The 14,454-nt window shown below is 41.7% G+C and overlaps 1 protein-coding gene across 2 annotated transcripts in view; it reads right to left on the bottom strand.

The window, feature by feature from the left end:
• ARHGAP18 (Rho GTPase activating protein 18) overlaps positions 1-14,454 on the bottom strand; it is a 96,489-nt gene that overhangs the window by 59,473 nt on the left and 22,562 nt on the right. The window contains exon 1 of one of the 2 annotated variants that reach the window (XM_015623007.1): positions 9,911-10,069. The exons of the other annotated variant lie outside the window; for it this stretch is intronic. Within the exon in view, the coding sequence (XP_015478493.1) occupies positions 9,911-9,990 (80 nt within the window). The 5' untranslated portion in view covers positions 9,991-10,069. Of the gene's footprint in view, positions 1-9,910; positions 10,070-14,454 lie in introns of those variants that run through there. 2 annotated transcript variants of the gene reach the window in all.

Raw genomic sequence — 14,454 nt, 5'->3', positions numbered from 1 at the left:
AGGACTAAATGAGCTGGAAATGAAGCTTACACCAGCTTCAGAGTGCTTGTTAAAGGACAAGTTGTACCTGAACTGACTAGAAACCTGCCAGTACAAACTTACGTCATCAAATATCTTCTCAACAAAACTGAACCAACGGAGCTAAATTTTATCAGATGAGCTTCCCACAGGATGTGGACATAGCCACTACTAGGACTCATAAAAATGAATTAACTTGTCGAATCACAGCCACGCAGTGATCACATTAAGCTGGCACAGAGGTAGGCTACTGCCAGAGGATTCTGTCAAACCCCCCTTTCCTGTGAGTTTCCTTTACTCCCCTCGTGCCAACACCACCACTGATGCAGTAACTTGCTGAGTTAGATCAAGGAACTAATCTGCCCAAAAACAACACTTGCAAAAAATATTGCTTTCGGTTGATTGTTTTTAATCCAGGTCAACCTACTTCAGTCAACTCAGAAATGCTAATGTCAGGGTAATAAAAATATTAGGAAGGTGTGAGAGATGGAAAGAAACTCTACTTTCAGTGGTGTTCCCCACTCTTTTCAGCACCCATTTATCTCAGCCTGCTATGACCATGACCTGCACCCACCATCACTGCACATCAAAACTTCTGCTGGTTCAGAACAAGCCTTAGGAGATACTCTAAGAGGAAAGAAAAAGTTTCATCAAATATTATCTCTTTCCAAGAGAACACAAAGACATTTCTCAAGTCTACCTGAAATACAGGCTTCTCAGGAAAAGACAGCACAGGCAAGCCACCCAAGTGAGTTCAGCAGGACATTAAAGCCCACTCTCTGAATAGAGCTGTAATGATGCTAACAACCACTCCCACGATGATAACACCATGATCGGCATTCCCTTATCTAGCTGTGGCAAAGACAAGCAGGCTGAGAGACTTTAGAAGCTACATTAAGGATCTATAGGACCTCTCATCCTCTTTGCAACTGCTGAGAAAGAAAACACCTTCCACTGGCCTGTGGTAACCATAGCTCTGGTATCCTGCTGTGACTCGCCACTGAGGCACAGCTCTGTGTGCGTGACAGCAGTGGCAGGGCTTCCTCTCTGTTCAGTGGTCAAAGCTTCTTGTTCCAAGCCTCTTGCTTTGTATCTGGAATCACAGTCTCATAACTACAGCTATAACCACAATTACTACATGAATTCTTGGGCTACCTCAAGCTTACAAGAGCTTTTTGCTTTATTTGTGCTGCTAAAACTTAACCTTCCACTTTCTTAATCCATGGCAAAGCTCCCTGTTATCTCTGGATATAGTATACTCCTGGACCTCTCTGTTGTATTTTATTAGAGGCAAAGAATTTCTGATAAAGATGATACTTCATCTGTGCCCTTGAGTCCCAACATTGTTAGAACAATTACATAAAAATCTGCTAAAATCCATCAACTGATTAAAAACACAAAAAAATGGAGAAATGTAACTCATTAAGCACATATTGCTAAACATTGACCAAACAATCCTCACACTTCATCCTAATCATTTGCCTGTTTTTCAAATAAGGATATGAATTCAAAATATCTGACTTCCCAAAGCCAGAGTAAAAGCTGTAGGGGTGGTTTAGGGATTGTTGGACTGGAAGAAAAAGGAGGAGTGATAAATTGAAGATTCGTACTGATGCTAAATCAAGCAAAAGTGCTAACTGGTCTGCTGCAGCTGGGCACTGAATATGCATGACAAGGTATTTATTTATTTGTTGAAGACAACGCTATTCTTACTTTTTGTTGCTTTCTCATATATGCTGTATCTTCAACCACTATTCTAGGTATAGTAAAAACATTCAGATTTGCTTCTCCTCAAACACTTCACTGCAAATACTCCACCCCAAACCATTTTAAGTTCCCCAAGCATACTGGGAGCCCTGTGGAGGAAACATTTTAACATTTTTATTCTCATCTTTTGGCCTAAGAAGCCCCCCTAGGAAAGAAGGCTGTTGTAGAAAAATGACAGATAAAACATCTGAAATTATCAAGAAATCATTTCTAGTCTAACAGGATTGGGATGCTGTAACAGGAAGGAGAGGGAACAGTCATAGAACAAGAGAGAATATTTAGAAGCTTACCCTCACATGAAAATAATGACCAGGTACATAACTATATCCATGCATGCTTTTATTCTGCTGTAATACAAGAGAGCTAGAACAAAACAATACAATAACAATACAAAACAATAACCAAAGAATAAGTTCATAGCTTCAACTTTTTTGGGAGTGCAGAGGTGCTCATCCCATATGCTGCTCACAATATCATCAGGAATATATCTCAGAAAATAATGGCTAAAATTGTACTTAAAGAATTAATCAAGTCTGTCTATTTTTTACACAGCCAAATACTAAGAAACAACACCACCCTCTCCCCTTTTTTTTTGCCGATTTATTTGGCTGTAAGTATTTAAATTCCCTGCCTGAACATGATCATTTGGAAACCACAATTCCAAGGCAGAGGCGGGTTCACTGCAAAACCAGCAGCCTTCACAAAAAAAGCCTGTTGGCACATTGCAAGTACTCAAAGCATATGAGCAGGGTATTTTTCTTCCCCTGGCAAAGGACATTTACTGAGGAGCCTGGAATGACAGTGAGTCATGCGTAGTCAAATCTGCAATACCACTCACAGCAGGGACCTCACTGTATCACTTACTGTAATTACGGCCTCCCTTCAGCTGTAGCATTTCAGAGACAAAAAAACCCGAAGGTGCACTTTTAGTAACTCCAGTGAAAAAAAGCACCAACAACAGAGAAGGGTGCTGGCACTGCAAATGTTACCCAAACATGTACGAGTAACCTTTTAAAGCCTTAGCTTTAAAACTCCTGCTTCATTCATTTAAAGCTTTCAGCTCCTGCTTCGTTAGTAACAGTTACAAAACAAGAGTAAAATATTGGCAATAATAATAATTCATAACGATTTTAATCTAGTGCCAGTATCAGCAGACTTAAAATGCCATTAGTCTTACCCAAAAACAAATTTAACAATACTGCTCATCAAAGAGAAAGAACTTAGAGAAATAATTAATTATTCCACTATGGCACATTTAGAAAGCTGGAGTTCAGATTTACACGGCTCTTCTGGCACTTTCCTGGCCAATTCCACTCCAGTTTTGCATAAAGCCTACATGTTTATAACAGCACATCTAGTAATACATTGCATTATGCTCAGTATCATCCAGATTTGTACACATGCAAGCAAAAAAGAGAAAGCCCATAATTAAAATATACAAAAGGCCTTTAAGTTTCCCATTCCCGACAGTAGGACAGCCATGACATCTCATGCTCTGTATGTTATTAAAATGAAAAAGAAAGCCTATACACAGGCCCTGATTTTCCTCTTTTATGATATGTCGCTCTATTGACTGAGCCGTTACTCTTGCTTGAATCTATTTAAGGGTCTGTCTGACACAAAATAGAATTCAATGGATTGTTTGCCCTGAGAGTGAAGGACATTAAATCAAATATACACCCACAACATAAAATAATCTAAGTCACCTACTCAACTGGGCTTAATTGAAATAATTATTTTATTTTTAATGTTTATCAAAACATTATTGAAATAATGTTGTTTTGTCATCCTGACAGATGCTGAATGGATGCCTAAGTGCAAGAAACAATGACCATGACATTGGTCCCAAACAATGAGTACTGCACTGAAAGAGCTTCAGCAGATCTAGGACTCAAAAATTACATCCAAATTGAAGGGAGTCTCACTAAGTCTTAGAAAAACAAGATGACATGACTGCAGTATACCCAGTTGGCTAAAGTGGTAATCAGCAGCAATGAAGTGATTTTACCTGTATTGGTGACACTCACAAGACTGACACTGAACTACTGCATGTAACTCATACTGGGGGGTGAAGGAGAAGCAGAATAGGAGGGCAAATGTAAGGATGGATACTAAAATGCTGAACAAAAGTGTAATAAAAAAGATTTTCAGACTGAAGAAACAAAGGCCCAAAGAGAATAATTTGCTCTGCCCACCAAGATAAAATCGAGTGGAAAGCTGACCATGCGTAACAGGCACTAGGAGGGCTTTTTAATCAGTTGGCAAGACAGCAAGAACCAAAGACAGGAACAAGATAAATTCAAAATAGAAATAAGGCGCAAACTGGAAGATGGGGAACCCCATGAAGTAGGAATCCAGAATCAAGGAAGCAGGAAAGGTTGGGATACCACACCTTGGTGCCAGTAGATCAAGTTACTGGGATTAATACGTCAGTAACCAAGCAACACATTAAGGGTCTGCCATACACTCCATATTTATACAAGAATGAAGTATGAAAGACACAAAAGCAATTCTAAATAACGCAACTTCGTGCCTTGCTGCTTGTCAGCTCTACCTGAAGATGTTGGTAAGCATTGGGCAATAAACTTTGTTCAAATTGGCAGGAAAACCCAAGGCAGGAAAGATTTTTACAATGCTTTCAGACAAAGACTATGCTCATGCAAAACCTGTAGCAGATAAAAAGACTGTGATGGTTTTGTAAAGCCTACTGTAGTGAGATAGATCTTTGCTCTGCATAGTTCTTTCTGCTTCTACACAAGCAAAGCAACACATGGAAGGTACTGTACTGAGCCATCCCCATACTGGCATCACAAAAGGGGTTAGGAATAACAATTGCTGTGATGATGGGGGTGGGGACCTGGAATCCCTTCTGTACAAGCAGATTGCAAATGAAATTGCAAAATGCTCCACCATCTTAAGGCAGTTTTGTGTAATCAGCTTGTGAGTTTGCTGCTTGTACACTGAGCATTATATGTACTCCTCACAGTACTTTGCTCCTTTATACTGGATTTACAATTCCAAGAGTGAGTCACTGGTACAAAAAGAAGGGGAAAGGAATGAGAACTTTTCTTTCTGAAATAAAGGAGATGGAAAATGACCTTGAAAAAAAGGCATGATTTCACGCTTACTACTACTTCTTGGCTTAAGATAGAAACTATTAAGACTTCAGATTAAGCTGAGCAAACATTTGAACAAAGAATGAGACAGATTATTCCAGTAAGGAAAGAATAAACTCAAATTGTATGTGTGATCTGTAATGTCTATTATGGTCAACGTTCAAAAAAATCGTATCTTGCGGGCAACTCACAGCAGAAGCCTTTATTATTTCTCCATGCTCTAAGGACATCTGTAATTTGGGTTTCTTACTAAGAGATGAAACAGCAAGTCAGTGATTTAGACCACAGCTGTCTGGAGAAAACACAAAATATTTTATGTCCCTTGCTTGTCCCTAAAGTTATGGTACATGCTACCACTACTAAGTCTGTAAAGCCCATATTTATAAAGATATATAAAATTAAATACTTTTGTTTATGCAGACTTATACAAAAAAGGGGAACTTCTCTACAACAAAACCCAACTGAGACTGCCTGGTTTCACTGCCACACAGACCCAAGCTTTAGCTGGTAACTCCCATCGTCAGCAACAAAGCAGGACAGTGAAGCTCAAGGGCTGCAGGCCCTGAATAGCAGGTGCCACTCTAAAGAGGAGACCTGAGGTGGCAGCAAACCTCACTCTTACAACACTTTTCCAGAACTCACCCAGGCTTTAGTTCCATCTCAAGGAAACTCAACTCATTGTTCTCATTTTGCAAGTATCAGCAAACCAAACGAAAGATTTAAAAAAGGCAAAGAACAAGAAGCTCTGCACAGAACTGCAGAGCCTCTGAAGAGGAGCCACCATGTCCTAGGCTCTGTGGAGTCTTTCTTAAATTATCAGCAATACAGGCTCTTTCAAAGTATATGAAGTTAAACAGGTACTAGCTTGCAAAGCTTCAAAACTGAAACTGGTCTTCCATTAACCAACTGGTAAGTTAATGCAGTGCACTGAAGTGGCAGCAGAAGTGCACATGCTGGTGAGCAAGCACAGTGAGTGACTCACTGGAAACAGATACAGGGAGGCTGTCACATGACAAGCTGGTGCCGCACAGGAGACAACATGGAACAGCAGCATCCCAAATAGGACAGAGGTATGGAAAGTAACACTCCAGTGGCCAACACATTCAGAATCTATTACTCAGTTTGCAGTTTAGGCTTGGCTCTTGAAAATGCCATGCAGCAGAAGTTTATCTGCCTCATGCACTGGTGTGTTGCTGCAGTTCAGTTACTTCTGCATGCACATGGCATGCACTCACCTGCTATAAATCTATTCCTCACACACTGAATACTCCAGGCTTGGTCTCAGCCCTATAATCACATTCAGAAAGCATTTTTACATACATATGTTTGCATACAAACACACACATACATTCACTCACTCTTCAGGACAGAAACAGTCCTGTAGAGGACTCTCTGGATGGCATTTGATTGCCTGAGGGTAAGCCACACAGCCATATGGGGAGAAAGATGTTATCTGAAGCACCTACACGTGGCTGCCAAATATGACACAGGACCTGTGGTGCTTTCTGCCTAAGTAGATGGGGTTAAATTCCCAAGGAACCCAAATGGCACTGGAAACCTATGCTTACAGGTTTGGATTTCACATGTATGAGGGTGACATACCTATGGTCAGTCACTGAAACAGTTTTGGACTGAAACCTATCTGATTCACTCTTGGTTTCCCCAGCCCATATAATAACAAATGGTTCCACAGAAAGACAGAAATAATTTAAAATTTTGGCCATGGATATCATGAAGAAAAGGAGATGACACCAAAATCCAAGTAGCATGACAGACAATAGGGCATTACTGAATGTAACAGGTTAAAACTCAAAAGTAAGCAAATTAAGGCAATATGGAAAAGAGAGCAGTTATTAAAGTTGAATTTGATAACATGTATCCTGCCTCTGTGATATCTCCAATAAAGTTTTTAAGATAAATAGAAGACACCAGAAATAGCAAACCGCAGAAATCACCCACAACCAATATTTACACCATTTAAAGATAACCCTTTAACTGCTACAGCAGCTCTGATGCTATTTTATGCATCACTACTGTTAAGGCAATATTCCTTAATCGACAAACTTGAAAGTAATCACACTGAGGCTGTTCTAGATTCTAGCCTACTAAACCAATGGTAAAGTAAGCCTTTCCAAAACAGTATTTCACAGACTCATTGTGCCTTTAAAGGGCCAAAAAGACCCCAGAATAGAGAAGTAGCTCAACAATCTATTAGTTCAGTAAAATTTTAAGTCTTACAAAGCAAGAGTTCTCCTATGCCTGAAGGAAAAAAGATGGTAGAAAGTACAGCTCTTTCTTTCCTACAATGTCACTATGTTTGGAGCACAGCCAACACATTGTTTTTTCTAGGAGGTACCAGTGTCATGGTTCCCTCCAAAGATAAAGCAATTTCTAACACACAGTGTTTTGAATGCCTATGAAAAAAAAGAATTCAACACAGATTCTCTATTAATCTTTCCAAATGGGCTGTTTCAGTACAGCTGGTACCAGATTACATTGGCTTCCTAATATTCTGATCCCTGTTAAAATTGACAGTTTTCAAATTATTAGCAAGATGCTAATCTAGATAGTGAAAGGTGTTCTAATTTTGTTAATTTTTAAAAAGGCTCAATTTCATATCAGCAACAAAACATAAAATCTGAACTGCAGAACTGGTCCACTTGCACACTGTGAAGAGCCTAATGGAGTAACTTATTTCCAAAAAACATTACAGAATTATATGGGTTTGAGCATTATTAGTATCATGCAGCTCTGCACATCTTGGGAATGTTGACAAAGCAAAGTAGTTAGAATAACGGTGGGGCGGGGAGCGGATGGGAGAGAAATCCCACAGATTTCAGAAAGTTTTGTTTGTTTGTTTCTAAAAAGACCAAAAGAGAACCAGAAGTGGCCACTCCCCTCCCTTTCTGTTCCCATGAAAATACTCCCAATCTCTCTCACTTCAGAAATGGGAAGACACTGAGGATGCACGGCAGGAGGAAGTGGGTCAACCAGTACTATGGAGTTCAGATCCTGGTTAATAAAAACAGTAGAAACAGACCTAAGGCTCAAATGCAGAGTGGCACAGCAGAAAGGCAGAGAGGTATCCTTTAGGATTTTAGCTTAATGAGCTAAGTGGCAAATGTGCACAGCCTGGAAAGCTGTACTACTGCTATGGTGGAACTCAGACAAACTGTGGGAATCCTGTTCTGCACAGTTGAAACATGCATGTTTGTCTGCTATAATTATGGAAATAAGACCACTTTTCCCATTTATTTCCCCTTCTCTTAATCCCAAAGCAGAAAAATTTGTGAAGGATTGCTATTACTTGCTTGGCAATGTCCCAGTTTAGCCAGGAGGCTGTCCGCAGAAGCAGCTGCAGAGGAGCTGGAATCTCATGAGATTGCTGCTCCTAATGGTGTGGCATTAGCACAGGAGACAAGTTTCTTAAGACACAGAGAGGAACTGTGCTCATGTGTCCCGGGCCTCTAGGGACTGAGTCTGCTCCTTAGAGCCATGTATCCAGACAGCTGTATGTAAAAAAAGGGGAACCAAACATAACAGTCTACAGATACACAGATCTTTACTCAGAACTTATCCCAAGGAGCAGGGAAAACATTATTTAACTTATCCCTCCACCTCCACGGGAAGTTTGACGGGAGTTAAGAGAGGCAAAGAAGCACCACAAACAATAACAAAAAAGTTTCTGGATTTTGTGATTTCTTGAAAAAACATATTTATTGAAAACACGTATTTTGCATTCCATTGGAAATGGCCAGGTCTGCAGAGCCCTTACAGATGTAGCTAAGATGACATCAGGACTTCAAGTGAGGCTGATAAATAACATTAGTCATGGAGAAGGAAGTACCTCAATAAAAAGAGAACTTTGTGGTTCTAACATGGGGTAGGAGGTATTTCTCAGTTCAGTCCTTGCTTTTATTGTGTACTTTCGGTGTGATAGGCCACAGTGCATCTGTTATCTTTTGTCCAGGGTGACCCACTGTACTGCCTTCTATCTTCTTTTAATCAGACTATAATCTCTTTGATCACACACGCTCTTCCTATGCACACATGGAAAGAGTATGCCAGTTTCAGTACCCTCCTAGTTTCAGCTGGCTTCTCAGCATTATTAAAAGTCCTATCTTTATCAATGTGACCTTTGTTTGATAATTTCAGCAAGGAAGAGGCAAGACTGAATGGGCCATAAAGACAAAAGTCAGTCCTTAACACAGCAGTCCCTCAGGTCATTGCTATGGAAAAGCCGGCAGTGACTTTTGCCTATATCAAACGTGCTGTGAGGTACTAGGAGGTCCTCAACCCTCATGTATGTGAAACCGTCTTCTTGCCCGTTACCCGTTTCAATGACAAATGCTTTAAAAAGTTTGTCTCGTTATTAACCACACCTTCCTCCGCTTTATCACATAAAAAAAAAAAAAAAAAAAAAAAGGCAAGTTACGAAGATACAAAGGAGTAAAGCACAAGCAGATTATAGGAAAATCCACGCAGAGCATCCCACCGACAGCCTGATCCCAAAAACACTGAGGTCCAGCGCCCCCGAGACTACGGGACTGCACTCACCGCTGCGAGCCACAAACCCTCCCCGCCCCGAGCCTAAAACCGCGCCGGCTGGAACGGCTCGGGTTTAACACCGACAACGCTCCCGGGCGGCCACGGGACTGCTCTTGGATACAAACGCCTTAACAACAGCCGGCGGCTGCTGCTTGCGCTCGGCTCTCGGCAGACCAGCAAAACACCCCGGGTTTCCTCGACGCGCGGAGCGTATTACAGAAAGCGGTGGAAAAAAACCCCAAACCAACCAACCAACCAAGGAAAAACCGTTCGGGAGCTGCAGGACGCAGCGCAAAAATGGGCAAACCCTTCAGCCCCGGGGCCGGGGAAAAGAGCTTCTCCCGCGCAACAGGTTCCCGCCGCGCTCCTCCTCCGCGGCGCGGCAGCGGGGCCGCCCCCGCCGAGCGCACCTGCCGCGGGCAGCGCCCTCCTTCCCTCCCCGCCGCCGCACCTCCACTCACCCGCCGGGGGCGTCGCCGGCCCCGCCGCTGGGGTGGTAGGCGGTGAGGACCACGCCGCGGGAGCCGGACCGCCAGCTCATGGCGCTCGCCGCCGCATCCCTTCTGGAGACACCGAGGCGGAGCGGGGCGGCCCGGCTGCGGCCCGGCGCGGCCCAGCCCAGCCTCCTGCCGGCAGCGCAGCGGGGCAGGGCCGGGTGACGGCAGCGCTTCCTGCGGCCCGGCGGGGCCGTGCCCCTCCTCCCGAGCCGCTCGGGAGCCCCGCGGGCGAGGGCGGCGAGCGGGGGCCGTGCCCGCCTTTCAGCTCGGTGCGCTGCCTCAGGGCTGTGGGAGAGCCGCGGCCTCCGGGCAGGCTGGAGTTTGTGCGAAGGTGTCGCTGAGAAATCCGTCAGTTCAAGAAAAGTCGCTGTCCTTTCGGCCCCGGGTCAGCTGCCCCGGGCGAACTGCTGCGCCCCGAGGCTGCCGTGGGGCAAGTGCGGCGCGGCAACAAGAAGAATAAAGAACGTGTTCAGCGTTTGCTTTGTGCGTTACCCATTTCTCTGAATCGCAGCATTATGCGGTGATTGCTTAACTTTTCATAGTCGCCAGAAGAAAAAAAATTTATTTTTTTTTTTTATATTACAAGCTCTCGTAACAAAAATCACAACTAGGGATAATGTCAAGCAAGGACACTGCTGACTGAACTGCCTCAGAGCTGCTGGGCCTTAAACAAGCCGCCATTAGCTCCGAGGTCATGCTCCATCAACTAGTGACAGCCAGAGGAGCACAACATTGTGCACAACATCAGCCTTTTTGGTGGGAAAAGCCTCCTCTGTGCCTCGGCACAGAGATGAGACTCACTGCCTTGGCATTACTTTTGAATTGGTAGGCAAGATGTGTAACGCAACACCCAAACCTGTTTGTTTTTTCCATGGCAACATGGAAATGCACATATGCTATTTATGTTTGTAATCTGTGCCCTCGTTCACATATGCATATGATTTGTCTAAATTATTATCAGTTTGTTCTATAACTGAATGGATCAGCTTCAATATGAGCGTAATTTGCATTGTGTTCACTTTTTTCCCTTTTAAAACAAATCATGCAACTGCTTTGCTTGCAGTTAAAATCTGCCAGGTTTGGTGCTGGGCTCTGGGAGGTGTTCTGAAACGTGTGGGTATCGAGTTCAGAACCTTTGCTCTTTTAGTACATAAACTGGAATGCTGCATGCAAGGTTGTGGATGGACCACGCCGTTTTCTGTGCAGCACCGAGCTGCCATGCAGGAGCAGCACAGAAATCTCATCCTACGGCCACTGAGAAGTTGGTTGCAGCAGAGAAGCAAACAGGCAGAATTTCTGGTCATGTTTGAGCAAGATCAGTTTGTCCTCTAGAGTCCTTGATGCTTACAGCTGGTGACTTTGGAGGGGTCACAGTCAGACATAACTAAATTTTGCCACTGATGATGGACTTCTACAGAGTACCAAGCAGGAGGTTCCGATTTCTTTACAAAAAACACCCATTAAATTTTAAGAAGAGTCCCAGCATTACAAGCACAGGAGAACTTGGATGATGTTCAATTGGCCAGCCAAAGCCAGAGTTGCCTTTTCATTTCTCACACACCTGAGGGTCATGTGCCACCTTAGTTTTGAATTCAGATAAACTACTGAAAGGGGGGTGGGTTTTGATAAAGCCTGCCTCTTCCATGCCTGGAAGAGTGTTTTATTAATAAAACATTGGGTGTTTTATCTGTAGGCATCTAGCCAAGGTGTTTTGGCGAAAGTACTTTTTGTATTGTTAATTTTATATCAAAATTTTAATCTGCAATTTAAAAAAATCTATTTTTTAAAAAGTAGACATTAGTACCAATGGATACAATAGATATAATATGTATATATATTATAAAAAGGAACAGGTTACTTTTTAACTATATGATTCTTTAATTGTTTAATATTTACAATGCCTAGGAAAGAGGCTGTTTCACCTCCACAGATGTTCTTCTGCAAAGGGAATGGGAAAAAGAGAAGGCACAGCTTCAGTGCAGCTTCAGCAACAGCTTAGTACTATAGTTTCAACAGTTTAACCAGCAGTGTGCACCCAGAGCACTGAGACAAATTGTCTGCATGTACCTACACACTCACAAAAACAAGGACATGAAACCACTGCAAAACTTAGCACTGTGGAAATGTTTTCCTGTACTCCCACTACTAAGGTATTCCGCTCTCCATACATCTCAGGCTGTGCCCGAAAGGCAAAAATTAGCCTAACTTCTCACACAAGCATGCAAACAAGACTTCTGTTTTCACAGCTCATGTTGGAAATACATCAGCACGTGGTGAGAAAACATCCTATTAACGTATGTTTGCACTCCTATCTGCTGGTGCATTTAGCTCTTTCTTTAAATGCACATGTGGTTAATTGTTAAACAGCATGTGCAGAATGCAAAATCATTTTCTGAAGGACCCTTTTTTTTTTTCTTTTAAACTAAACCAGAAAAACTAAACATAAATACTAGGGTCCTTAGGACCTGGCCTTGTTTAAAGCTTCAGCTAACTGGTTGCATGCCAAATACCCCACTTAGTTATAAAACTCCCTTTAAAAAAAATAACTAAAATAAAACAGAAACAAAAGTCAAACATTTAGACATTCCATGTCTTATAAGTGCTTTCCAAAGCCCTTTGCCCAAACTAAATATATATTAGGTGCTATAAAAACAAAAATGTAAACTGCTTTTTTCTTTGATAAGCATCTTAAAACACATCATAATTAAGGCACACCACAACATGCTGCAGCCTCCCTTAGAAAGAAAAATGCAGAAACAAGATGTAGTCAATGTGGCATCACTAGGGGATGCTCAAAAGACAATTTTGCTGCAAAGGGAGTGGGGAAGAACCTGCCTTGTTTGGGAGGGGGAGGGGGGAGATTAAGAAAGGCAAAACCCAGAATGAGTTTGTACCACTAAATGGAAGAATAAGAAGAAAACTTAAGAAAGCTTTTATAAGTAAGTAACAAGGAAAGTGAGAAAAGGAGCAAGAAAAAAAGTCCAATTAAAAATGAGACTAGGGTTTAAATTAGTGATAAAACCGTAAGAGATATTGATACCCTTCTTATGTCTGTCTTTATTATGATGCACTACAAACATAGAAGTGAATTTAGGAGCTAACTCTAGACACACCTTTTCCTCTACTTGATAGGAACAAATCCGGTCCTGTTATGACAGCATTACACCAGCAAGGTTTTCTTTGATTAAATGATTCCAAATTTACACAAATTTACAAAAGACACAGATAGACAACTTTGACCTACAGGTGTATTATTGCTGTAAACTGACAGAAATATCACTATTCCTTTCACTAGTATATCTTCTGCCTAACTCTGACTAAATAGTCATTAATTCCTGAGTTTTCAGTTCTTAATAAGGTCCAGGCATACTTATTTGGACAGTAAGGTTGTTCATAGAGAAAGCTTTGGGGAGACCTCATTTAGGCCTTCCAGTACCTTAAAGAGGATTTTAAAACATTGGGAGAGGGACTTTTCACATAGGCAGATAGAGACAGGAGAAGGGATGGTGGTTTCAAAGAGAAAGCAGGCATCTAAAATTGCACCATTTGAGGCTTATAGGTTTATGTGCTAAAAGGAGGATATTGAGAAAGGAGATTACAAATCAGTCTGTCTTGCTACAGAATCCAAAACTCCTTCAAAGAATTTAAATATTTAGATTAAGATGTCATGCACTGCCCTTACGCTCAATATAGTCAAGTCAGTCACCAAAGCCAAGCAGTCCATGCAGGGTTCTCATGCTTAGTGTTCTCTTTGCAAAACAACTGCTAAAAAGAGAACTTCTCAGCAGTGCCATCCTTCATCACTGCTTTACAGGGTTTGAATATGCATGTGTTCAACACGTGCTTTTGACTCTCCACTGCAGACTGATTTATTTTCATTTCTAAAATTTTCACAAATAAAAAAATTAATCACACTGTTTTTCATATTTTAATATAAATATAGGATAATTCTTTTTGAATATGTTAGGTGATTTTTCACATTCCAGTTCCTAATGATATGTTAATTATCAGCAGTTAAAAATGCAACCCACTGAGAAAAATTGGCTAGAGGAAATAGTAACAGGTCAGCTGAAAAATTTAAATTCACAGGCTGACTTCAATGGCAGTAGATGGATTTGTTCCTGCTGAGGTCTAGAAATCCCCCTGTCCAAGAGCATTTGAGAGACAACCAGAGACAACCACTGCAGTGCTAAAGTAAAAGTGGACTTTTAAAGCATATTTTTCATACAATAATGCAGGACAGTTTCAACCTTTCCCTTCTATTCCAGCATTTGTTCAGATGGGTTTTAAACTGAGCAGAAAATGTCTCACCAGCTCACTCACCTAATTCACACTGAAATAAAATGGCAGCGCTTCCATTGTCCAAATTATATTTCCATGGTTCCAGCCAGAAGCCAGAAAGTGCATGAAATGGAATGTTGTTTGTGTACTGTAAGATGAAATCTACCCCTTATTAACCTTCGCATTTCATGTATTGCTGCGCTCCACTACCTAAACAACAACACACG

Source organism: Parus major, chromosome 3, assembly GCF_001522545.3.
Source record: "Parus major isolate Abel chromosome 3, Parus_major1.1, whole genome shotgun sequence".
NCBI classification, from domain to species: Eukaryota; Metazoa; Chordata; class Aves; order Passeriformes; family Paridae; genus Parus; species Parus major.
The sequence above is the reverse complement of the archived record's forward strand: the minus strand, read 5'-3'. Positions and strand labels throughout refer to the sequence as shown.